The 26,553-nt window shown below is 39.0% G+C and overlaps 1 protein-coding gene across 2 annotated transcripts in view; it reads left to right on the top strand.

The window, feature by feature from the left end:
• Nucleotides 1-26,553, top strand: part of mad1l1 (mitotic arrest deficient 1 like 1) — a 56,243-nt gene that overhangs the window by 4,573 nt on the left and 25,117 nt on the right. For both annotated transcript variants that reach the window (XR_014118193.1, XM_027006178.3), the window contains exons 5-15: nucleotides 56-180; nucleotides 290-371; nucleotides 522-652; nucleotides 1,967-2,081; nucleotides 3,710-3,771; nucleotides 7,892-7,978; nucleotides 13,697-13,841; nucleotides 16,639-16,779; nucleotides 16,927-16,983; nucleotides 18,160-18,245; nucleotides 20,834-20,924. Coding sequence is in view for 1 of the 2 variants with exons in the window: in XM_027006178.3 (XP_026861979.2) it covers nucleotides 56-180; nucleotides 290-371; nucleotides 522-652; nucleotides 1,967-2,081; nucleotides 3,710-3,771; nucleotides 7,892-7,978; nucleotides 13,697-13,841; nucleotides 16,639-16,779; nucleotides 16,927-16,983; nucleotides 18,160-18,245; nucleotides 20,834-20,924 (1,122 nt within the window). In the remaining variant the exon portion in view is untranslated. The remainder of the gene's footprint in view (nucleotides 1-55; nucleotides 181-289; nucleotides 372-521; nucleotides 653-1,966; nucleotides 2,082-3,709; nucleotides 3,772-7,891; nucleotides 7,979-13,696; nucleotides 13,842-16,638; nucleotides 16,780-16,926; nucleotides 16,984-18,159; nucleotides 18,246-20,833; nucleotides 20,925-26,553) is intronic.

Here is a 26,553-nt window from a genome sequence, read left to right on the forward strand (position 1 = left end):
GAGCTCATTACGAGTTCTGTTGCTGTGTGTGTGTCTGTCTGTCTGTCCGTCCTAGATGATCAGTGAACTGAAGGGTGAATTGCGAACACTAAACCAGCAGCTACAGATTCAGGAATCCAAATTCTCCACACAGAACTTGGAGAACCAGGCCTTTCAAGAACAGCTAGAGATGCAGCGCAAGTATGAATAAAGACCATCACCTGTCTGCTGGGTGTATTCTCACATATTAAATCTTGTTATAACTGCATCTTCATGTTGTCATATTTCTTGTTACATTTGACCCCAACAGGAAGTACCAGGAGGTCAGTCAAAAGTACCAGAATTTACAATCATCTCAAATGTCCAACGCAGACAGCGACCTAAAGATAAAGGTCAGTATGACCTTTTTTGAAAACAGTCACATTACTGAAGTCAGTTTTTATTTGATGTGTCAGTAGTAAGTGCAGTTTTGATGTGTTTTAAAAGAATTCCTATATCTTTGTGGTTATGCATTAGGGTGTTTTGTCTTTCTCTGTCTGTAGGAACTGAAGAGACGTCTGGCTCTCCAGGAGCAGGACTCTATCATTGTAAAGAATATGAAGAGTGAGGTGGCAAGGATGCCGGAGCTAGAGCGAGAGCTCAAACGTCTTCAGGAGGAGAACTCGTATCTCAAGTACCTGTCCCAGTTTTAAACAATATGTGCTGCTTTGCTCATAACATATTCATGCTTGCAGATTATTACCTCCAAATTATGTAATAATTGTTTCGTAACTTACAATCCTAGAAAACTGCTTTTATGTTTTGAAATATTTACTTACTACTTGTGTTCTCAGGCTCAAGCAATAGGCTTATGTTAGTCCTAGGCCTGTAGCCTAGTCTTTGTTTTGAGACCATGTTTTTTATTGTTTGCTTGTTTTTAATGGGAGGGAGGAAAACATACTGAAATACCGTTGCTCAGAATTGTCTTAATATTAATTTAAAGCTATTATGCTCAAATTTCTAATATAGTATAATCACTAGTGTAGAAGATATCACTACCAATATGATGCCTTATACATTTAAAATTACTACTGCAGCAGATATTTCTGCCAATATGATGTTGGGACTGCTAGGTTATATTGCCAGTGGAGAAATGTGTGGTTCTTCTCATGTCAGACAAGTTTATTGTGATGTTCTGTGGAAAGAGCTGCTAATTTCTTTTATAGTTTTTAGGGGCTACTTCTTCCAGACATGGAATTTATGGGCTAACATGATTGGTCTAGATAATATGCAAAGGTTCAGAAGAACATGTGCTTGATTATACATTGGCTAGTGGTTGTGTGAAGATCTTCATGTTGGTGGAGATATACTTGTGCTAATAGCATGATCAGACTATCTGCCACACAATACATCATCTGACACCAATACAAAGGGTAGGTATTGGAAACATTCTATGCAGGAGAAGTGTTCTTCTCAAGGACTGATATGTACTTCACATGTTGCCCATTCTTGGCTCTAAGAACTTCCTTAGGCTGCAAAGTTTCTTTATGGTCAGATATGATGGTTAATATAGTGGAGCCTCTGGATCGGTCTAAGGAGTCTGTTGGGTTCATGCACCTTCTTGTACCCAACAAGGTCGAGCTTATTTCTAACCAAATACTGATTCTACATGGTGTCTGCCTGTACTTGGAGCCTCCCTTTTACTAAGGAGCAGGCTAGATAACAGGCCTGTGTCTGTCACTTCATTGTGAAGTGATACTGATGGGGACACAGGACAATTGTGTTTGCGTTTTCGGCTTTATTTTTTCAGCCCCTTGTTTTGCAAGGAGCCCTGTTCGCGCATGTGTGTGCGCAGCGCACGCTTGTTTGTCTTCAATTTGCCTCTTCCCCAAACACTTTTTCAAGGTTTAAATTTGAGTCATGTCTAGTCTGAGTTTACCTTTAACCACCACCTTATAACTGTTTATTTTGCCAGCAACTTCATTCCCATCTTTTTTTCCTTGTTCAGGGAGACGCAGGAGAACAACAGTCTGCTGAAAGAGGAGACGGAGGGGTTAAGGAGAAAGCTGGGGAGAATGGAGAAGGTGCTAGAAGAGAAGCTGAAACTGGAGCTGGAGAAAGAGGTAAAATAAGGAGTAAACACACATGCAAGTGCAGGTGCCATCTGTTCACAACATTTTACCAACTGTTTTTTTGTTTTTTGTTACGCTGAGGTCATAATCTTCTTTACACTGTATAGCTACGGCAGGATTTCATTGTTAACATTTGCAAGAAAGGTGTTTACAAAAAGGTTTAAACTTGAATCTATTTTTTTTTTTGCCACATCTTAGCCCAATTTATTTATTCCTGAAATAAATAAAAATGTTCAGAATGTTTGGCCCTGTAGTGAACTTGGTTACCTATAATTATGCACTTGGAGTGAGAAGGAATTTGTGTAAGTATGAAATTTGGTAAGCACCCCATAGGGAGTACTAAAATATCAGCACAACATCATAAAACTGATGCTGTGAAATCAGCTGTTTGAGGGAAGTTGCTCATGGATTGAGATTGGAATCATGATAGCAGTGAACTTCCATGAGGGGAAACTCATATTTAAGGTTCTTGCTTCTGAGGTAGTTTTTGATTAGCATGAGTGGGAATATGAGAAGCCCTTATAACAAACACTTTTGAGTTTTTTACCCCAGTTTTTTTGTACTTTGACCTTTTGTTTATACCATTATCAATGATGGACAGATTATGCCCTATAACCTGCTAATATGACCTATAACCTAGTCAGCCCAATGTTGGCATGAAACCCCAAGTAGGTCTGCTGGTTAGCTGTTTGGTAAGGCAACAGTGTAGCTACACTTGTTAACTCAGCATATTTCAAAGATCTTCTAAGATCCAAGATTAATTTTTTAAAGTATTTTTTGTGTTACTTGCCTCGGCCATCATCCAAGTGAGGTAACATCAAAATGTTGTCTTACTGCGGCAGAAATTGGTAATGTTTTAATTTCATTCAAAATATTCAAAAATGTATGCCAATTTTGAATTCCTTTACCAGTGGTTGTGAATACCTATAGTTTAAAAATGTGGGTTGACCCATTATTGTGCAGAATATGGAAAGTTGAAAATGACCAGAGGTGGCAGGCAGTCTACCGTAGCAAATGTAAATTTGGGCGCATTGAATCCAACATTTAGGTAGACAGGATAAAAAGCACAAGTTGTTTGCCTAAAATTAACTGTGGCAGGAAAAATGCTGTGCTAGAGGCCAGCCAATTATAGCATTACTAAAATTTATACTGTCTGCAGATTATATATTACAATTGTAATATCTCTTGCGATTGATTAAAACACATTGTTGAATCCTTAGTGTTTGGTTAAAGACTGTTTGTTTTGTATTATTCTGACCAAAATTTTGTTTGTTTGGATCATGTAAAACCTGTAATTCATCAAAACTCTTATAATTGTAATGTTAGAGGACCCTTTCTATATAGCAGACCTTAGCCAATACCATTTTAAATGATTAACACAGCTCTTTTGCCTTAAAGCCAAGATATTCTTTAAAGGAATACCTTGAAGAAACATGTTAATATGGGTAATAACAAATGGAAGCTAATAGCCACTAATTGGCAAAAAGTCATTTTCCTAGTGCTTATTCTAGACTGAATGGTTAGCATAATTAGCATTTTGACAGAGCTAGCCTATAACTTCTAGCCTATAACTGAGCACTGATATCTCCTCCCCCCCCCCAATCTCCCAATTTTCATAGAAATTACAGCAGGAACTGCAATCTTGGGAGAATATTGGTCAGACCCCAGGTCTAAACATAAGGTAAGCAACAAAATATTCTTTTCAATTGAGTCTGGTAGAGAAATATTTACAGGCTTTCTTGCATAGGTTGGCAAAACATGACCACTAGAGGGTATCATGGTCAAAAAAAAACATTTCTTTATTTGTTTGCACCTTTACACCCCTAAAGCAGGAGTCTATTGTATATGCGTTTACCAGTGTGTTCGGTGTGGTAGTTGAGTTCTTTCAACACCCTGGCTTTTTGTTTATGTTGGAGTCATCTTATTTCTAGCAAACATAAAAAATCCATATTTGACTTGGTACAGGTTATCAAATGCATTAGTATGTGTTTGCTGTGTTTTCTCTGTGTTGGACATTATTTTTTTACATGCAGTCTTTTCACTGACTTTTAGAATAGAAAGATATTGTAGAATGTATAGAGTACATAGTTTGTACATTTTTGCTATCTGTATTTATACACAGTGTAAAGTCCTGGGATTTGAGCTTTTTAAACTTTTTTGTTCACGTTATTTAATGTTAGTACATTTTATGGACAAAAGTATTAGGGCACACCTGTTAATCACAGAATTTGTGTTTCTTTCAAGTGTATAAAGATCAGTCTGCCTTTACAAACATTTGTGAAAGAATAGGTCATTCTAAAGACATTACTGAATTCGAGTGTGGTACTGTAGTAAGATGCCACCATCGCACGAAGTCAGTTTGTGAAATTTCTTCTCTCCTAGATATTCCATGATCAACTGTGAGTGGTATGATTTGAAAAGTGGGAGTGTTTAGAAACCACAGCAACTCTGCCACAAAGTGGCAGGCCACGTAAAGTTGTAAAGTGGGGCCGCAGAGTGCTGTGGCACATGGTGCACAAAAGGCCCTAAGGCTCTGCTGACTCAGTAACTGCAGAGTTCCAAACCTCTTCTAGCATTAACATCAGCGCACATAATGTACACCAGGGGCTTCATAGCATGGGTTTCCATGGATTTGGTGGAAGCGGGATAATGTTATGGGGTTAGCCTGGGCCCCTTAGTTCCAGTGAAGGGAACTCCTTACTGCTTCAGCATACCAAGACATTTTGGACAATTGTATGCTCCCAACTTTGTGGCAACAGTTTAGGAAAGGCCCTTTTCTGTTCCTTCCTGCATATGCCCTAGTGCACAAAGCAAGGTCCATAAAGGCATGGTTGAATGAGTTTTGTGTATAAGAACATGACTGACCTGCAAAGAATTCTGGCCTCAGCCTTGTCGAAGCACCTTTTAGGATGAACTAGAACGGAGATTGCCAGCCAGCCCCCCTCCCCCAATCCAGCATATGTGTCTGACCTCACAAATGCTCTTTGGGGCAAAAAATCCATCTCCCCAGAAGAGTGAAAGCTATTATATCTGCAAAGGTGGCAGGGGGAAGTCTATATTAATGCCTATGTATTTAGAATAGGATGTCATAAAAGCTCCTGTAGGTGTCTCAGTTCTTTTGTCCATATAGTGAAGCTGTGTTACTCGACAGTACATCATGCACCAGATAATGAAGTTGATATCATTTTTATCGTATGTGTGGTTTATACTTGAGTGGTGGATAGTCTCATTATATTTGTATTCACTGATTTATGAGGTTCCTCACAAAGTAATGGCAAAGTTTTTATTTTACCTAGTTTTTCCACTGTACACCCCTAATTTAGTTTAAAAGCCTTGACCTCTGTTGTAAGGGTACAAAATATGGGCAAAATTAAGCCTTTATTGCCACATTTTGAGATTGCAGTGTACCTTGCAGTATATTAAAAAGCACTGGAAAATTCTTTATGTATCATGGGTAAAAATTCGCAATGTTTCGTTGAAATGTTTTGTTCATTGGATTACAAACGTTTTTGTATGAAGTGTTTTTTTGCATATTGCAGCAATATCAATATTACAATGCCCATTATTGCAATAACATTGTGCAGACATAGTCTGGTGTACAGATTTTAGTAAAGTGCCCACTGAAGATACAAGGCTAACAGCTAACAAGGAAAAATTAAATTATTTAAAGTATTTGGTGCTCTTTGTGATTATTTTGGTGTGCAGGATATGGAAAGGGGATAATGAGATTTGCTTACTTGTTGGCGACACTTGTCTGCAGTTGAAAACTAAAGAAATTAAATTTGGATGTTAGAATATCTTGACTTAGCCTGGTATCAGTAGCCAATTGTTTAGAGATTTTTAGTGAGCTATTTCTTTAAATCACTTGTATCATGGAAAACTGAATTTCTAATGCTTTATTGAAATGAAGAATTATAAATATTGTTTACATATTATTTGCCAAACACCATTCGCTCCCCAGTACATAAATGGAGCTGCAAAAACAGTTGTTTTGAAATGACTGTTTCTCTGATGTCATGAGGGCAACCATTTACATACAGGCCTTTTCGGCCTACAGCAGTTTAGCCCCGTCCACTTATATTGCAGTTTTCAGGCATGTTGCAACTCTGAGTGCTTTTTAAACAAAGCACAATGCAGGGCAGCCAACCAGAACAGAGCTCATTTATCTTTTTTTATCTTTTTTTATCTTTTATATTCTTGGCAATTGGAAAATTGATGTGTAAAAATGAATTATGACTGTTTTCAAAACATAAAGCCACACAAATGTAAGTGGACATCAAGGAAAAAAATAAGAGATGAATGCAGCATATAGGGCCTTTTTAACATCCTCTCTAAGAATAGCAGTGCTTACAAACTTCAAATGCCCCTATATTCATTGTCATTGGATGTAATATTTCTTATCTGGTTGGGAGCCTTACTTTCCTAATAGACTAAACTGTTCATGCTTTCCCTCTTCTGTCTTTAGAAGAATTTACAGCCTTTCAGGAAAGATTAATTCTCTGAAATGGAGATGGATACATGCATGTGTGCATGCAAAAATGTGTAATATGCATAAACGTTCTTTAGTTGTAACTGTCTTCCTTATTCAAATGAAACACAAATGAACTGCATACCAGCATGATAATGTGCTAGAAGTGGCCTGTGACGTGTTCTTGCCAGCATGGAGAATGCAGGATGCGGGGCCTGTTTAGACATGCAAGTCAGGCCCTAACCTCATGGTGTCTGAATCATGCTGGAGCCTGATTTGCACAATTACACTTGATGAGTCAAGGAAACAATTATTCTAATTCTAATCTAGTAAAGTTATTTAGTTGTATAAGTAAATTGCCAAGTGGTAATGGGACTGAGCTTCTGTTGAAGTCTCCCAAGTCACCAGTAGGATAATACAAGACAAGATGGATACATGCATACATGATGACACTTGCCTAATACGACTAGAGTCTAAGATTATTCATTATCCTTGTCAGATTGGCTCTAACACTGTTACCTGCCAAAAGACAACAATGATATCCATTAATTATTTATTAGTGAGTCATCGAAGCCAGTATCCGTGCTTGTTTTTATACTGCCACTAAATTGCACTGTTCTCGTCACATGGTTTAAACTCCAGTTTGTGAGCTTGCTTCTTCGACTTTTGTTGCTGGCTTTGGTAGATTTGTGATAGTAATATAGTATTGACGTCGACTCTCACTTGTTTTAAGCTATTAAACAATGATGGATTCTTTTGTTTCTTTGTGGTTGACCGTTAAAAACATGGGTAACATCGAGTTAATTAGCTTGGGGAGTGGCAGGTAGGCTCCAGCTCTGGGTTTTCATTAGACTTTTCATTAGCTTCAATGGGACCTGGACATGAGCCATCGGGTACCCGGCGAGCCCTCCGCTTATCACCAGGGCACGCTGGCGGGCTTGCTGACATTTGAATTCTCCTGCACATTCACACTGGAAACATACATTTTGTGGGTTATATCAGGACTGTTCTGTTGTCTCCTCTTATCTTGGTGGATACACTTGTCCACTTCATTAAATATAAATCTGGTAAAACTAATATGGAATTAAAGTAGTACAAAAGACTTTTGTTTTGTTTTTTCCCTGCATAAATACTTGCTGGACTTTGCAGTGTGTCCTAACGGATACTTAGTTAAATTTAGGTCTATTATTGTAAAGTTGTGTTTGTTCATGGTTCATGATGATGATGATGATGATGATTTAAATGGTTGGCACCTAGATTGCTGTTTCATGTGTTTCTTAGTAGAATGTTGTTTTGGAACTCCTTAACAGAAAACATGTATTTTTCCTAATAGGAAGCCAGAGGACTTGTCAAGGGAAGTGATACAAATTCAACAGAGAGAGCTGAATCTTAAACAACAGAACTACACACTCACCAGCAAGTAAGGAAAATGCGTTCATGCACACGGCTACGGAATTTGTTACCACATTTCCAAAGTCATTCTTTGTTGTCTACAAAAAATGAAGGTTGTGTATATATGACTTCAATAATGGATCTTTCTCCTTTAGTCAGGTTTTTTCCCCCCTCAGGGTGTTAAGAACCTGTGTTCTTAATGCAGATGTTTGTTTTTAAAATGCATTAACAGTTAATGCACTTTGGCTTAATTAACAGTACAATACTGATTGGTAGGGCTACATATGAAAAATGTTGTGCATTTTATTGTAAAGCTGGCAGGCATTTCCTCTGAATGCAAATAAATGCTCCTGTTTATGGAAAAAAGTAATTAGACTACTAATTAGCCAAATTCATTTGCATTCATGTCCTCATCGGTTACAAGGATGTTAGCTGTTGAATTTTAGGAATTACAAAATTGACTACCATCTTGGCTGTGGTTGTGAGAGAAAAAAAAATCCTGATCCCTTTGCCATAACTTTCTAAGCAAGTATTAAAATGTTAGCATAATTCACTTGTGAATAGCTGACCAGTGGTATTGTCCACTAGTTGCAAGCTAACTGGACTCTTTGCCTCCTGTTTGTGGAGCATAGTAGCAAGGATAACATCAGTTACATGAATAATTCTATGACATGTCAAAAGTAGTAGGATTTTGATTCCTGCATCACATCAGACCCCTGTGTAGAAAATTACATGACAGTTGCAACATTTATTTATCTATCTATTTATTTATTTATTTATTTATTTTTGCATGCAAAAAACTGAAGTTTATGCTTTATCAATGAAAAGAGGCGTTCATGTCTAGAGGAAATGGAACTAAAACCTTATAAATTCATATCTGTAATACTGTCACTGTGAATCAGACCATACATGAACATTAGTGGTCAGCTCGGGGCATATCTTGTTGCTCGAATGCTGGAGTGAAATGGAACTCGGTCATCTCTCTCTAATGAGGTCAAAACTCTCTTAGCACAAAGATATTTGCTAATTACGAATCATGTTTTGTTGAAAAACATCATAGTAATATGGCTACGGTTATTACATTCAACAGCTCTTTAAAGAAGTTTGTGCTTTATGTCCTGTATGTTTCCCAGTCATAATCTCTTTTTATTTTTCCCTGTGAGATGGAGTTTCTTCTGAAATGGAACTCTAAGCCAGTGTTGTCATGGAGACCACTGCTATTTGCTGAATCATTTATGTTCAGTGTTTTGAACTCATGTTGGTAGAAGTGCTGATCACTAATCTATACACCTGTTAAAGTAAAAAACAAAAAAAAACAAAAAAAAAAACCAACTGAGGCATGGGTTTGATCTTTTTTTTTTGTACCACCATACTTGGAAACAGTTGCCATGGCTGGTATTAATCTAAACTTTGCTTTAATACTGTAAACTTTTTTTTCCCTCCTAGCTGTGTAGCTGTTGTACAAAAAATGTGCATACACCCTGATCAGCTATAGCATTAAAACCACCTGCATAATATTGTGTAGGTCCTCCTCATGCTGATAAAACAGCTCTGACCCACTGATGCATGAACTTCACAAGACCTCTGATTCCTTTAGGTCTTGTTGCAAGGTGGGGTCTCCATGGATCAGACTTGTTTTTCCAGCACAAATGCTCTATGGGACTGAGATCTGGGGAATTTGGAGGCCGAGTCAACACACTGAACTGTCATGTTCCTCAAATCATTCCTGAACAATCTTTGAAGTGGGGCAGGTCATATTATCCTGCTGAAAGAGGCCACTACCTTTAGGGAATACCATTGCCATGAAGAGATGTACTTGGCAGATGTAAAACAAAAAATGTGATTGTCATTCCTCCTTCCATTGCTCCATGGTCCAGTTATGATGCTCACATGCTTATTTTAGCAGTTTTGGATAGTGGTCAGGGGTCAGCATGGGCACTCACTGGTCTGCAGCTACGCACCCCCATATTCAGCAAACTGCAGTGAACCAGGTGACACCTTTGTCATAGCCAATATCAATTTATTTTTTTTAAAAAGTGATCCAGTAGCTCTTCTGTGGATCAGACAAGGTGGGTTGGCCTTCACAGCCCATGCACATCAGTGAGCCTTGGGTACCCATGCTCCTCTCACTGGTTCACCGGTTGTCCTTCCTTGGACCATTTGTGGTAGTAGTCGTTTTCAATGCTGCACTAACCTGTCATCTATCCATTTGGCCCTTCTCCAAGTCACTTATATCCGTCAGCGCGCTTGTTGCCTAGTAGATCGTTCCTTTGATAGGTGCTACTGGGATGAGATTACCAATCTTATTTACTTCACAATCCATGGTTTTAATGCTGTGGCTGATCAGTGTATATTATAAAATTAGAAATGTAAATAAAATGTATAAATGTTTTTCCCTATCTATTTTAATGTAATATTACATAATACACAATGATTTAATAGACTAGAAGTAACAAAGTTAAATTAAAATGCTTTCCCCTACTGCAGTATTCTTTATACAACATAATGGCTAAAATGTTGGAAAATGTTTGCTTTTCAGGAATTCTCAATAAGTCATATAATTATTTGTGTGCTCCTGCCAAAACAGTGCAGTTACAAATCCTGTATGTTTAATGTTGCATACAAGAAGCGATGAAACATCACTAAAACAAGAACAAGAGAACCTATGCCCTGCCGAGCTGCTGGGCTGGGTGCTGAGTTTGTCCATTGAGAGTAGGTTCCCCCACTGCAAATGCATTACAGAACCCCTGGGGACCAGAGGGTGTTATTTGCTACTGCTGCAAGAACAAGGGTGCTCAGTCCACCTATACTTCCTCTGGTCTCCCTCTCTCTCCACTGCGGTTCAATTTATTTAGTCTCCAAATTACTGCTTAACAATGGAAGAAGAAAAATGTGGTTCATCAGTTTAGTTAAGCTGCAGTAGTGCTATTTTTAACACCAGCTTCTAACTTCTGATGATGTATGAGTCAAAATTGAATCGCCATTACACGTGACCAATGTAATTATAACTAAAGGAATATAATCTGCACAATTGTTAAGATAAACAATGTTGTTGCTATGAAAATACACGTATTAAAGCTCACAGAATCAAAGCAGTCATTATAGCCTGTATTTACCTTGAGGGATAATATAATTTCATGGGTTTTGTATTGTTCACTGTGACAAATTGTTCAGTGTAACTAATAATAACTGTCATTAGATTCTAGTGAGAGAGGGCTTCCTTTCTTGAAAAGGACAATGCTCTCGGCGCTGTATTTTTAAAACTTTTTGCCCTTTGTGTTATTGGCATAAAGCAAGGATGATGTATTGAAATTGACCCTGGCAAGATTACGAACCACATGAAATGCATCCTAAACAAATGCCATCATGCACGGACACGAAATGTCACTGGCAGGTTACAGGAGAACAACAGGAACAAGGCTGATATAAACTGGGCAACAACTAAAGCTAACCTACCCTCAGTGTAATTTTAACTTTACCTTTTTATGCCATCCATCATCACCTCGGAGATGACACTGGACATTTTTTGGACATCTCTACCATTACATTTGTGGGCAGTTTAGTTTAGAAGCTCTTTCCTTTATATCCTAAACAGCAGAAATATTAACAACCATTTTGGCCTCTGTGTTCTACACAAGCTTGTTTGTTTTACTTATTTGTTGTTATGACACTGCACAAATATATGATCAGGCAGTTCTTTGATGATGCTGCAGTGTAATTGCTTCATTTGCATAAGTCCCAAGATTCTTTGCCAAGTGTTGTTCAAAGTTATGTATGCAGTCAATTAGTCCATGACATTCTGTTTATGTAGCTGATTATTAAGTGCAGTATTTCTTATTGTCTAAAATTATGAACTAACTCGAATGGCTTAATAACGATGGTTAGAAACTGAAGTACAGAATGGCTGTTTTCCTCTAGAAAATAAAATGTAATGGCTTGTGATTTTACAGTATGGAAGGAAAGAGGGAAACACAAAAGCATGATGATTTAGGAACTAATTTGACTCTGGGTAGACCAAAAGATATCACAAACAATTGTATTGATTATTGGCCCAAGGCCAGCAGACAGTCTAATATAATAATTATAATAATCACTGTTTACATTTATCAACAGAAAACTGGTTTATGCTTTGATTAACTTCTTTGCATAAAATAAAAAAAGAAATTAGACATTTGCTCTCTCTCTGTCTATCAATCTGTGTGTGTGTGTGTGTGTGTGATAAATAAATATTTTATATATATATTACACACATACACACACATACATATATATTATGTAGAGAGAGAGGGAGGGTGAGCAAGCGTGCACACTAGATGTTATAGAAGCCCAGTGATTCAGGCTGAAACCCCTCAGCTGCTGCTGGCCATTTCATGGAAATCCTAAAACATGCATGTCCTATAATGCATAACGACATGATTACAGGCAAGTTTATAGAGCTTAAGCCTTTTATGCACACCCAGGCCTTTCTCAGGTCTTAGACGCTTTAGCACTTTCATTCTCAGAGTGGAAGCACTGATGAGATTCCCCCTCCTTGCCTTTTGTCGGGGGCTGTTCTATTATTTCGTGAGTTCGGTTCGTGTCTTTTCTTTCATATTCTCCCTCTCCTGAGCACAGGCAGGCTCCCAAGACGGATACGGCTATGAGTCGATAAGTAGGTTCTCAGGATCTTGCGCGCTCTGTCTTTATTGCTTTGGCCTGTGTGTTCACGTTCTGTGTCCGTGATCTAATAACAGCGTGGTCCCCTCGCTTCAGACTCTGTGAGAAGGGATGCCCTGGCTTCTGGAATCAATTCATGATTTAAGTGAATTTACTAACAAATGGGGGCAATCGGAATGATACGCTTCTGGACGTTAAGAGGTCACAGCGAGTTGAGGGTGAGGCTGCTCCCGGGGTTAGATTATGGATTGGTAGCTGCCGCAGCATGCTGTTATTTTCATCACTGCACAATTTGGTTGGAATGGCCAGCATCTGGAGGAGATGAGATGTTAATCAGTCTAGTTATGGATGGCATGCTCCTGCACTAATTTTTATTGTCCAACACACTAGAGGTAATGGTATGAACAGTATGCTTTTTGGGTGTTTAGTTGTATATACACACGCATGTGTGCGCGCGTGCGCACACACACGCACGAAACATTTGATAGTATTGAGCTCTTGCTGTGAGTAATTTCACCCACTATGCAGAGACAATTGCAAGAGCCTTCTCCCAGTCAAACTCTATCCATGTCAGGCCCGTTGCACTCTCAAGGCCCATACTTCAGGCATGCTTCATATGACTAACTAAAGCCACGGCAAATTCATGGCTGCCAGAGACGCCTGTGTGTGTTCCTTATGGTTTCAAATCTGTGGTTTTCTCATGCTTTAAAGTTGCCTTTCTCTTGTCAAAATCTGTTACTGAGTATTTACTGCTACATTATCCTGGCTTTTTTCCTGCTCACATAATGGTGTTCTAAAACTTCAGTATAGATAAATATAAATAAACAAAGACGCAGCCATTCTTCTCTACAATACAATTGTCTGTGTTTGCTCTTTTTAGGGTGAATTCATTTCATGTGTAATTCCAGTTAATTTGGATTGGACATCGTAAACAAAAGTTTGGCAGTTTCCATCAAATCCTATCAAAAGTGTAGTGTTTATATTCATATTCAGGATGTCACTCATTTATATCTTGCATTTTGAGAGACAGGGAGCAGAGCTTTCCATCCTGCCCTGCAAAAACCTATTCTTCCCCCTCTCTACCCCCCAGTATCCGCTCTGTGGAGAGGATTCGTGCTCAGCTACAGGCGGAGGTGTCCGAACTACGCTCCAAGACGGTGGAGGAACAGAAGAAACGAGAGAACCAGGACGCTCTGGTCCGTCGCCTACAGAAGAGAGTGCTCCTCCTTACAAAGGTGTCCACGTCTGCCCGCATGCGCCCACACACTCATGCATTCTTGAGAGATTTTTTGACTTCGATGTTTGTTGGAGGGTAAACGTTCATAAAAAGGAAAGCCCTTTGTTTCTAGTAACCAAAATTAACTGTTGGTTTCGAGATATTGTTGCTAAGGCCACGTGCTGAGTTGAACCATGTAACTCAGGTACGTTCTTCCAAACTGAAATTCACAGCAGTTTAAAATCACTGCCACATTTCAGAAGGCTTTGACTATTTTAACCATGCAGTGGTGCTATAAATCATAAATATCAACTGTGAAATATCACAGTTGCTTACTTTAGGACCCATAATTAGAAAGAAAAGACACTCTGTTCTTTTTTTTTTTTTTTATAAATTATTTTCCTCCTTAGTGACTTATGTTCGAATACTTCGATTTTCAAGTGTCACAGCATTGTGTGCATCAGCAATTACAGAAGAAATCCATAACCAGGCATTCTGACTTTCTTTCCTCGGGTGGCATGCTCGGGGAGGATGATGTCTCTCTTCCTTTGCATTTAATTAGACCTTTCAGTCTTCATCGTCTCGCCACAAGTGTGCAGTAAGCACAGCTTAAAAGCAGCTGACCACACTTATGTCAGAGACCAGTTTGGGGGGGGAGCGCCCATAAGTGTGCGCCAGGAAAAAAAAAACCTCCTTTTGCTGTATTACGAACTGACACTGCTCCTGATGGATATCATTCACACTGCTGTTACACGAGTTGACACTGCCTCTGATGGATATTGTTGACACTGCAACATTATCGCTAACTGAGGGGGATTATTTATTTATTTGCTTATTTTTCAAAGTAATTTTCTGAGAGGTCATTTCACAGCAACACAGTGCATGATGGCAAGAAATGGCTTTCCCAGTGAAATCAACCATGCGTTCTCCCCCGCAAGCAGCTTCTATCACTCAGCAGCAGCCTGTAACTTGATTATAGGCTACTTGTGATGGCACCATGACACCCCCTTAATCATATTAGCATTCAGATTTGAATGGTTTGTTTTGCAGTGTTTGACTGCTTTAAATTGTAATAATTATTAGACATCAAATGTTGCAAAGGGTGTTTTTATGACCAATGATCTGTTCTGTTATTGTAGTTGTCCAAAGCTTGAATTGAGTTTTTGTTGTCATGCATGTTTGTGGTCTAGATGAGCTAATGTCATGAGGTGCATGAATGCTTGTTTGGCTCACAGCATGGCACTTTTACAGCTTCCCCTCCCATACACCCTAGCCTACAACACACGCACACATGCTCACACACACACATCCACACACCCACCTTATTTTCAAAGTCAAACAGGGACCCAGTTTCTGTGTTGTATTCCAGAATCAACAGGAATACACCATAAATGTGATGGAACCACAGTGCTAGATTAAATCCTTGTTTGTAGCAAGAAAGAATTGATATGGCCTCAGTGCTGATAGATGGTAACCACAGATTAAAATAATACTGGCACTTGCCTACAATGAGGCATATCTCTCTGGCTTTATCCTTCATAAACAATTACCAATCACTGGATTTTCTTGAATCTACTATACGTACGTAGGTTTGCTGGATATGTTCAGGAGGACTGCCAACAAAGACTTGGACAAGCATGTGAAACTGCAGAAAGAAGTCACCCTGACATCAGACCACTCTCCCATGTCTCTACATGCCCTATCTACTGCATCTCATGGGCGGTTTATCTGGAACTGTGAATAGGATGGAAATGACAAAGATGGATTGTAAATTCTGACCTCAGCAAAATGCTGTACTAGTAAATGTAGAATGGATGTCCTGGTGGATAAAATGAAGGGTTGGTATTGGGTTCGCTTTGGTCACAACTCCAGTGAAGTGCGAGCTTCAGTTTAATCTGGTGTGTGTGTGTGTCTGTCTGTCTGTCTGTGTAAACATGGCTGGGCTGTTTTTGTTACGTCTTACTTATTGAAGTTTCTTTGGTGGGGTGGTTGGTTTGTGTTAGGTGTTTGTATTCTCTGTTCATTCAGTGCATCTTCCTAGTAATGAATCACAAGGTGTTATTGATTTTTCAGGCCTCAGCTTTAAAGGCAAGATTTGATTTCTGTTTAATCGACTCTAAAATGAGATCTTTACACCGTCCTACTCAGACCCGAGGGGGTATTCATTCGCCCCATTAGTCTTCTCTCTGTGCGTTTCTTTGTTTTCTTGCATCTGTTTTAATGGACAAACTGAAACTGAATTGAGTCGCAATACCTGTGAAATGCGCTCAGCCTTTATAGCTAGTTATTTTTTATTGATTTTGAGCTGTGTGAGTATTTGTTTAAGATTGACTCCTTTATTAGCCATGTCAGGGGTGTAGGAGTTCCCTGTCTCAGTCAGTTTTCATTCACTGAAATGTACAGTAGTGTCACACTGCCTGAACCCTTTGTGGTGAATTCAACATTTCGAAGTTCAGTTCTCACTGGAGTAGCAAGTGCATTCAATGTGGAGCGGATAAGCATAATTGTCAGGTTACTGAGGGAGTGTTGCAAGACATACGAGAAAGTGTTGAGAGAGTTAAGTGTTCATGGTGCTGACTTGCTCAGACTTATTTGTTAGTTCCCCAGCCTGTGAAAAACCTTCTGTGTAGGTGTAATAGCCATTGCTTCTCTGCATTTGCCCCACAGCTGACTAGCAACAGTTGCGTGAGGTCACAGAGTTCACTATTGACTGACTACTTGCTGTCTGTACATGCTTGATGTATTTTGTTCTATTGTTGGTAAGCCCCTCCCCCTGTCTGAAGCATTGCAACATTTGTGCATATGTGCGTTTTCAGGAGCGCGATGGCATGAGGGCTATACTGGAGTCCTACGACAATGAGCTCGCTCCCAGTGAGTACTCCCCTCAGCTTAGCCGAAGAGTTAAAGAGGCTGAGGAGATGCTTCAGAAGGTCCAGGCTCACAATGCTGAAATGGAGGTGAAGACTTAATTTGGCATAATGCCCGTTTCAGCACACTGATGTAGCCAACTCTAATGTGTGATGGCTAGCTCTAAGCAAGTGCCTCTCTCTCTCTCTCTCTCTGTCTCCTCCCCACATCCTCACCCTTTATTTCTGTTCTGGTAGGCTCAGCTTTCTAAAGCCCAGGAGGATTTTGGCACCTTCAAACTGCAAGCTCAAGCGGTATGTTACGCTTATCATGAGCTCATTATTGTGCTCCTTCTCACACTCACTCTCTCTCACACACACACACACACACACACACAGCCCCACTTGGAAGATCAATTTTCGCATTTTTTGTCTAGCGTACTTCCTCACTATCCTTCCGTAGATTTTTTTGATTTAACTTTCTCATTTTTTGCAGTAAAGAATTTGAGCAGAGCAATCAAAACATAAGCAAACTAATTAAGGTATTTTTGTTAAGGTCTGTTTTTTAATGTTGTTCTATTAAGAAGTGTTTTGATTTGTTGGATGATATTTTGTTTATGGTGCTTTAGTACATCCTCTCTGAGGTCATTTTGCTTACCAGTGCCCATCCCTAGTCCATCTGTGAACCAGGGCTAGTGCTGTTAGTTCAGCATTTTGTAACTCAATGTTCACAGCCGTGTAGCATTCATTCATCAAGTGGAGCACGGGGTTAATAGATGCATCTTTGACCCCAGTGCCTTTTATGACTTTGCTACGTACACGTACTTCCCAGCAAGCTCTTTTTACGTGTGACATTGATTTGAAAATGGAGAGGTTGGTTTTGTTGTCCGTGTTCCTTTGTGACGTATACTGCTCGGGCTTCCGTCTCGGTAGTGAAAATCAGTAGCTTTTCCTGCTGAGATATCCACAGTTTCATTGTCCTATGCAGGCACCTGAAGAACTAAAGGAGCGGTAACCATAAGCGGTACATGGTTAAAATGTTATTTCCATGTTCCAACTCCAGCTCCTCCACATAGTTCAGATATCGATGGTGGGCCCTTGACACGCCAGCCTGAACTTCGTAAGGCTGTACCTTCACAATGTCATACTGTACCTTCTAACCAATTTGTTGGTTAGTTATGTTCTTTAAACCATGTTGCTGAGGTTACAGAAACAACTTCAAGTTATGGGTGACAGATTGTGAAAGTTTTGTTTTGTGTTATCTATTCAATCCATCTGTTTCAATTGGTTCAGAGTGAAAAGAATGTAGAAGCGATATAAGTTCTTTTGTCAGAATTAGTGCTCTGATATCGTACTAAAAATGTCAAAAAACACTGCTGCAGATTTCCACACCTTCAAATTGTAGGCTGTGACCAATGTTTTTGTATATAAATAAATAAATAAATAAATATTTTATATAATTAAGTAATTGAATTTTTGTGATTTGGACAGGCTGAATTGGAACTTGAAGCTCTAAAAGAACAACAGTCTTTGGAAAGTAAGCACAAAGCAACGGAGGAGGAGATTAACTCCCTAAGGTAAGATCAGTAAATGTTTTCTTCATATGTATAAGAAAGTTGTTTGTTTCTTCTTGCCCAAGGCTTTTTGCTCAGTGCTCTTGTACAGTTCACTACATGGAACACAGAGTTTGGAATTTAAAATTAACTTTCAAATCAAAGATCTTCAAGTGTTTAAATGAAATTAACATTTCATTGTTGTGACTCTTGGCATCACCTGACTACATTGGAAACACAAATACTACACTTGAGATTGATATCTCTCCTTATTCCTTCTCTTCCCTATTCCTCTCTATGATCTCACTTAAGTGTTCCCATTCTGGAAACTGTCTCTTAATCCCTCTCGAGTGTTTGTCTCTAATGAGCTCAGAATTAATTGGGATACCCCACCCCACCCCCTGACTATTGTCACTTCATGCATTAATTATTTGTTTTGTTGAATATAAAGTTAGAGAAATCTTAAGACAATCTAACAAACTGAACTTTTAACCAGGAGTGTTGAGTAATTACAAAACTGACATAGCCAAAATAATTAGACGCGGATGAATTAATAGTTAAACCAGTCAACTTCTCATCCAGGAAATTAAAAGAGGAGAATGTGCACTAAACAGGGAAATAAAGGAGCATAAGCATGTATTAATTTGCACAAAATAGTGTTTAAATGTTTGGATCAATGTTTGGAGACATTTTACTGATACTGATTGGCTTAATAATGCTGCAATAATATAACTTTTGTACAATGATCCTATACTTTTTTTTTGGCGAAGCTTCAAATAACATGGTCCTGTCCTGCTGTAATTGTCTGTTTTTGCAAGTTGTCCTGAGAAAGATTCCCTCATCGCCATGTTTATCAGCAGTGACAGCCTTTATTCAGCTGAGAGGGTAATTTGCTTCTGGCTACTATAGAAACACTTTGTGCTGATAACTCTCTTTATTGTGAGAAAGATGCAAAGATTAGATAAGCAATGATGGATAAATAAAGAGCTGGAATGAACCAGGGATAAAGGTCAAATACAGATTGTGTCCTTGTCAGTCCATTATGGTTAAAGGATTTCAGGAATTGATTTACAAGGATAAATTTTCAGGTGTTTTTGGAAAGTGCTTGAGAGATTCCCAGAAAGAGCTTTTGCATGAATTTATGATGATGCTCTCTGTCGTAAAGGAGATTTTCAAATTCCTGCTTATTTTTGTATCATTAAGAATCTATTAATATTGTGCATCTTTTAAAGCAGTTTGTTAAAGCATTGATAATGACTCTGTTTTTAATCTCATCACTATGTATTGTGATATATTTTGAGAGATATTCAGTCACATTTGACTATTTTTTTTCAGTAATGTACTGCTTTTCTTGAACACCATATTCTCATTATGTTTTGCTTGGCACGTTTCATTTCATAGCTAGCAGGCATTTTGTACTCCATATAGTACCGATGGATGCAGACCTATTGTAGCTATAGAGAAAGTGAAAGTAATTTGGCTGTCATTGAACAAGCTGCCTAGGTTTGTCTGTCTTCTATGAGAAGTAAATTAAACTATGTTTAAAACATGAATCGGGTCAACTCCTTGATTACTCATTGCTTTAACTAATTTGTTGTGTACTTGCTTGTAGATTTAAAAATGTAACTTTAGTGCAAGAACTTGACATGAAATATTTTTAAACAGATCAACCAAACATGTATAATTATCCTACAACTCTGACCTAATCAGAAGCCAATAATAGATTCGACCTTTAAGCTCGTTGCTTTATGAGGATGGCACTGATGAACATTTCAGTTAAATAAGAGCATGAGTGTAAATGTCAGAGTTAGCTGAAAGCTTATTCTAGGCAAATAAAACGTAACGGTGCAGTTTAACCACACCAACAGTCTTCCCTGTACTGCTGAAGTTAGTGAGTTGTGAAATCATTTTGTTGTTCTTGACATATTGAAATCCACTCATGTCTGTCTGAAGTCGTTGGGCTCTGCCTATTATAACTGGGTTGTAGAATTAACCGTTGGTTATATCATAGGCCTGTTGAATCAGCATGTCATAAAACATGCATATAAAAGCGCTCTCTACACGATGCCGGAATGGCATTGGTCTATAAAGCTGATCACAAGTGCTTGGATTTATCATGCACCAGCCTCTCTTTCCAGCCTGAGACTGGTTATAGGTAGATAACTATACTGGCTTGCCTGCTGCCTTGTGCCTCTTTGCCGAGTGCCCCAGTGTTTCAGAATGCATCGTCAGCTTGGTCATCCATCCTGCAATTTGAAGCAAAGTCGGGTGTAAAAAAGAAAAAAAAAAAAACTTGGTTGCTCCGTTTATTTGCTTCTGGTTGCATTTGTGCCAAATATGGTGAAAATGTTGCCGAACACGTTAACAGTATTGGGTCTGTGTGTTCATCGTCAAGAAAGTGGGCTAATGGAATGCCTGACTAGCACTCCAGGACACACTTAAGATTTAAAAAAAATATTCGTGTGCAGTTAGTAAAATCTTGAACATGTTTTTTCTCTTACACATTCTGTATTACATTTATCCATGTATTTTATTCAGACAGCCTGTAGGAGTTTGCTAAGAAGAAGCAACCACTCTAACCAGTTAAAATATAAAACGCTGTGTTCATGCAGGCAGAAGATAGAGGAGCTGGAATCAGAACGCCAAAGACTGGAGGAACAGAACAATATTTTGGAGATGAGACTGGAAAGGCACAACCTTCAGGTAACGGACACGTGTCTGTAGAATAATCCTGATTAATCCTGCTCCCATTTGGCAGGTGCTGGGTTCTTTTGGTGCTCGGTTCCCGTATGTTTACTGCTGCATCGGTAAAGTTCCTAAATTTACATTTATGGAACCTGTTCCTAGAGAATCAAGTCACTTTATGGTTGTCCAATCATACACGTACACACACACACAAATAACAAGCAGTGCCAGACAGAGAAAGACACAGACAAGAGAGGTTTAAATTGGGACATTTTAAGCAATTAATGTTTTCCTACTTAAAATGTTAGTTTGGCATTCAGCTTCTGTCCTTTTGCCACCTGAAATTTAAGCCTGTGAACTTAATTGTTGCTGTTCACACATCACAGATCTAATCTGCTGATCTTAAGCATCTAATTAATGAAGGACTGCAAAGAGGAAAGAGCCTTTTAGTCCCAAGCAGCTAAAATAATTGCTCTGCTTTGGCTGCTGGTCAGATTCCTTGAAGTCTACTGTGGATCTTTTAGACTGATCCTCACTCAACTTTCTTAAAACAAACAACAAAAAAAATCCTAGCTATTTTTGCTCTACCTGCATGAAATTTGCGAGAGTTTGAAATGCTCACGGATCACACAGCCATGTAATTGTTTTGCCGTGGCTTCAGCTAAAATGGCCGACACGAAAATGCAGGTGTTTGCCGCTTTGGCGTTTTTCCACATATGCACATGACTAACAGACTGTTGAGGTGGTAAAATACAGTCGAAACCACTAACGGAGCTGGCATGAATTATTTATTTATTTAATTCCTTGGTTGGAAGCAGCACCCTGCCTACGTCCCCATTTTAGCATTAAAAAATTGATCATCTCACTCATTTCAATCTTGAATGCAGTCCATTGAAACAAAAATGACAGGTCAAGTATATAAAATATGCACATTTCTTCCATCTTCATATTGCTATATTTTATTGTGATAGTGTCATTTTGTTACTGACAGATTAAGCCTGTTTTAGCCAGAATTAAGGACTGCAGATGATGATGATGATGATGCAAATTAGTCATTCTTCCATGTACTTAATATACATTGGCTCGAGATGATGCTTCTTCTGGTTCATGGTGCAACACAAGAGTACAGAATGTTCCATTGATCTCTATTACCTTACAACCTTCAATAGAAGCATTTTTACTGTGTTCAAAGTTTTTTGCGTTAATATATTCATTTTAACTAATAATTTTTACACTTATTTATGGTTGTCACAGTTCCTGCTCTTCGCTGTTGCATAATGTCATCTTCAGAATTAAGACACACATTCTGTTCGGCTGCAGCAAATGCAGACATGCCGCTGCTGCGTCAGCTGGCAGGCCGTTCTGAAGCGAACTCTGTGCTCTTTTACATTTACAGCATTTGGAAGTCACCCCAGTCCCGTGCCGTTTCATAGGCCAGCTGACGTGCATCACATTAACCAGCCGCCACGTTCTTTCAATGTCCGTAATCTCAATGTCAAGCACTTGCACGGAGTAATGGGCTGTGCCATCATAACACATCATTTCATTTTTGTTTCATTTTTGGAGCTTTGGAATCCTAAAAGAAGTCCTTATGCTCTCTTTTCGTCCCTATCCTCATTTGTTTGCTCTTGTGCCAAGTGTACATCATCATTAAGTAGCAAAGTTTAAAAAAAAAAAAAAAACACGCAATAATTGCTTTTTAAGTGGACCATTTTGTCAGCATGCCATCATGAGTAGTTGATAGCTGCCGTTCTTCACTGTTTTTTATGGAAGGCTTTAGCTACAGCTTGTTTATGCATGGCCATTTGTTTACTGTTTGTAGGCTCCTGGTTTGGATTCCTTAAGTAACAGGCAACAAAACCTACGTTTATTTCTAGGTTGCTAGTGACTGCCCTAATGTCTTTGTCCTTAGTACTTCAGTGTTGATTCTTTCTGATGGAAGTTGCTGTTTAAAACTACAAAAAACAACAAAACACCTGCAGTTATAAATACCTTTCTCCTTGTCCCTAGGGACTGAAGCTGGTTTACTGCGCTAGCCTATCTGCAACAAAAACAGCATTTCATCCGGTTATGGTTTTCACACAGAGACTCCACTTCTTTACTGTAGGCACAGCAATGTTGGGTGAATGCAGACACACTAAATTGGTCTCTAGGGCTAGAACCTACACGCCAATACAGCCTGTGTATCCAACTAAAGATGTAAAGGAAAATTTGCCATGCTGTTTGGTGTTTATTTACAGTGCCTCCAAGTAGTATTCAACCCCCTGCAGATTTTGCAGGTTTACACATTTGGAGTTAACTTAGCATTGCGAAATTTGGACTGTACATGGGCCTGGACATGTGAAATGCATTGCAGCAAAAAAAAAAAATAATAATAATAATTCTTTCTTTCTTTTTCTTTCTTTCTTTTTCTTTTTTTCTTTCTTTCTTTCTTTCTTTGTTGTTTACCAGAGGGTCAATTATTATTCAACCCCTTAAACCACCAGAATTCTGTTTGGTTCCCTCAAGTATTAAGAAGTAATTGAGGTATTAAGAACAATGAGCTTCACGTGCTTGGATTAATTGTCTGTTTTCCTGCGTTTCTGACTATAAAAGCCCCTCCCCAAACAAGTGAACAGTACTCATACATGGTCAACATGGGAAAGACTAAAGAGCATTCCAAGGCCATCAGAGAAAAAAATTGTGGAGGGTCACAAGGCTGGCAAGGGGTACAAAACCCTTTCCAAGGAGTTGGGCCTATCTGTCTCCACCGTTGGGAGCATAATCCGGAACCTTCCATGGCCTAGACAGCCTTTCAAAGTTTCCTCCCGTGCTGAGGCCATGCTTGTCCGAACGGTCAAGGCTGACCCAAGGACAACAAGGAGGGAGCTCCGGGAAGATCTCATGGCGGTGGGGACATTGGTTTCCATAAATACCGTAAGTAAGGTACTTTACTGCAGTGGTCTCCATTCCAGGTGAGCCCATAAGGTACCTTTTACGTTCAAAGTGTCATGTCAAGGCCTGTCTAAAGTTTGCTCATGATCACTTGGAGGACTCTGGGGCAGACTGGTTCAAGTTTCTCTTATCTGATGAGACCAAGATCGAGGTCTTTGGTGCCGACCACACCTGGGGCGTTTTGCAAGAGGATGGCACTGCATACAATCCCCAGGAATACCATCCCTACAGTAAAGCGTGGTGGTGGCAACATCATGCTGTGGGGCTGCTTCTCAGCCAAGGGGCCCGGCCATCTGGTCCGCATCCACGGGAAGGTGGATAGCACAGCCTACCTGGAGATTTTGGCCAAAAACCTCCACTCCTCCATCATAGATCTTAAGATGGGTCATCATTTCATCTTCCGACAGGACAGCGACCCCAAGCACACAGCCAAGAAAACTAAGGCCTGGTATAAGAGGGAAAAGATCAAGGTGTTGCAGTGGCCTAGTCAGTCTCCTGACCTTAACCCAATTGAAAACTTGTGGAAGGAGCTCAAGCTCAAAGTCCACAAGAGATGCCCAAAGAACCTAGACAACTTGGCGAAGATCTGCATGAGTGGGCCAGCTATTAAACGATTAATAGCTGTAATTGCAAACAAGGGTTATTCCAAAAAAATATTAAACGTAGGGGTTGATTAATAATTGATCCTAATTCTTATGTTTAAAATGTAAGCAACTTGTACTTTGTAATATTTAGGCATCTGTTAATAAATGCTACTCTTGTTCAAAGTTTGAAGGCTCTAAATTATTTGCAACTTGTTGAATTTTCAAAATCTGCTTGGAGGCACTGTATAATGTTTAAATAATAGGTTAAGCAGGATTTTCTCTGCCATTTCATGTGATTTGTGCTGGATTATGTGCTAAGACACATTTACACTTGGGAGTCAAATGCATCTCCAATGAACCAGCTTGAAATCTGATTGCCTTAAGTTCACTCAAAGCTACAAACTGTTGAGCTATATGTAAAATATATGGCAATGATGGGCATTCTGAAAATCTCATTTTTATATGGGACTAATATAGGATTAACTCTGACGTTGGTGTGGTGTGTAAAGACCATATGGATCTAGTTAGACTGAACACGCATTAACCATGTCAGTTGGGCTAGGCATGGCCTTACCAGGGAGGCCAATGTGGATTTATATCTGTATGGTTTGTACAGTTGGTTTAAAGGTGTGCTTGGAAGGAGGTGAGACTGGGTCGTTGGGCCTCACTGTTCAGCCTTCTGGATGTGTTGTGCTCTTAATTTAGTAAAACACATGAAGGGAGGTGACTCCTTACACCTCTGAAGAGCTTGCAATGGTGTGGTTTCAAGAATGAAGTGAATGGACCCTATTTGAAACTAGCTAATTGTTTGGCACAGGATATTAGACATCCTATGTATTGCATTTGGCATTTTTTACTAAACTTGAAGACCTTTTTTAAAAAACTCCTAACTCTTTAGTCTTTCTTTGTTGCATGCATACCAGAATTAATTGACTGGTCATGGAGACCAGGTCAGTCACAGGTTCTTTCTCTCAGAGATTTTTCTGCAAACTGTCAGGTTATAAAGAGAGTTTAGCTGCAGTATTCTTAAAATACATTTCATGCACTCACTTTAAATAAAATGAAATGTGAAGTAAAACACTTTTCACACATGTGGACAACGAATGCTGTATTACTGTAGACTGCTGCTGGGACATTCTTTAGTATTTTTGAAATGGCTACTTAAAAACTCCCATAGGGATTGTACTTGCAGTTTAGAGCAAGTGCTTCAGCTCTACTGTTCAGTAACAATAATGTGGCTCTTAAAAAAAACAAAAAACAAATAAAAAAAAAACACCACCACAAAATATTGTCACCCAGTAAATGATATTGTTCTGGTGGCACTTAGTCAACCAGGGCTTTGGCTCAGTGTTAAAATATTGATATGTAGGTTAGTTTGTGCTTGTGTTTTAAACCTCATGTTGTATAGTTTTGTTTATTGACACCTTAGGTTGCCCCTGACAACAAAGCCAGTTTAGTTCTATCAGGTAAGATGTACAATTCGGGACATAATATGGGGCTACTGTTGTGGTTTTGTGTGTGTATTGCTTTTAATGTCATTTAGCATGTCACTAACCTGCAATGAATGCTTTTTTTTTGGGGGGGGTATTTTCATGTGTGTATATTGCTTAAAAAATCTTTTGAAGGCTTACATACCTGGCATGCACAAATCTGTGTTTATTCGAAGTGGGTTTTTGAATAGAAAAATTATGCCTACGTTTTTTGTGCCAACTTCACAAAAGGGATCACGCAGACACACACATTATAATCATAACAATATACCCCTCTATTCTGCTATATCTTTGTAAGTGGTCATGGAGGAATGCAAGCTACTTATAAGAAGGGTATAAAACTTTTCATCTACATTTAACGATTTTCTGAGCTGACAGGATTCCTTGTGGAATCAGTTTGTGTGTGGGGGGGGGGGGGAGAGAGAAGTGCTACCACCTATGCAAGCAAATTAATCAGTTCTCCAACTTTATTTGCTACATAGCTGTACAGTTTGGATCAGTTGCTTCTCATCATAGTGTTTGCTTGATGCCTGATGCACAGTACTACTATGTAATTGTGCATGGTTAAAATACTACACCTATGAAAAGTAAGTTTTATTCGAAGGAAATGGAGCTTTGAAAGCCCCCTTAAGTAATCAG

The sequence above is a fragment of the Electrophorus electricus genome, chromosome 18 (genome assembly GCF_041902795.1).
Source record: "Electrophorus electricus isolate QZ-2024a chromosome 18, ASM4190279v1, whole genome shotgun sequence".
NCBI lineage: Eukaryota > Metazoa > Chordata > Actinopteri > Gymnotiformes > Gymnotidae > Electrophorus > Electrophorus electricus.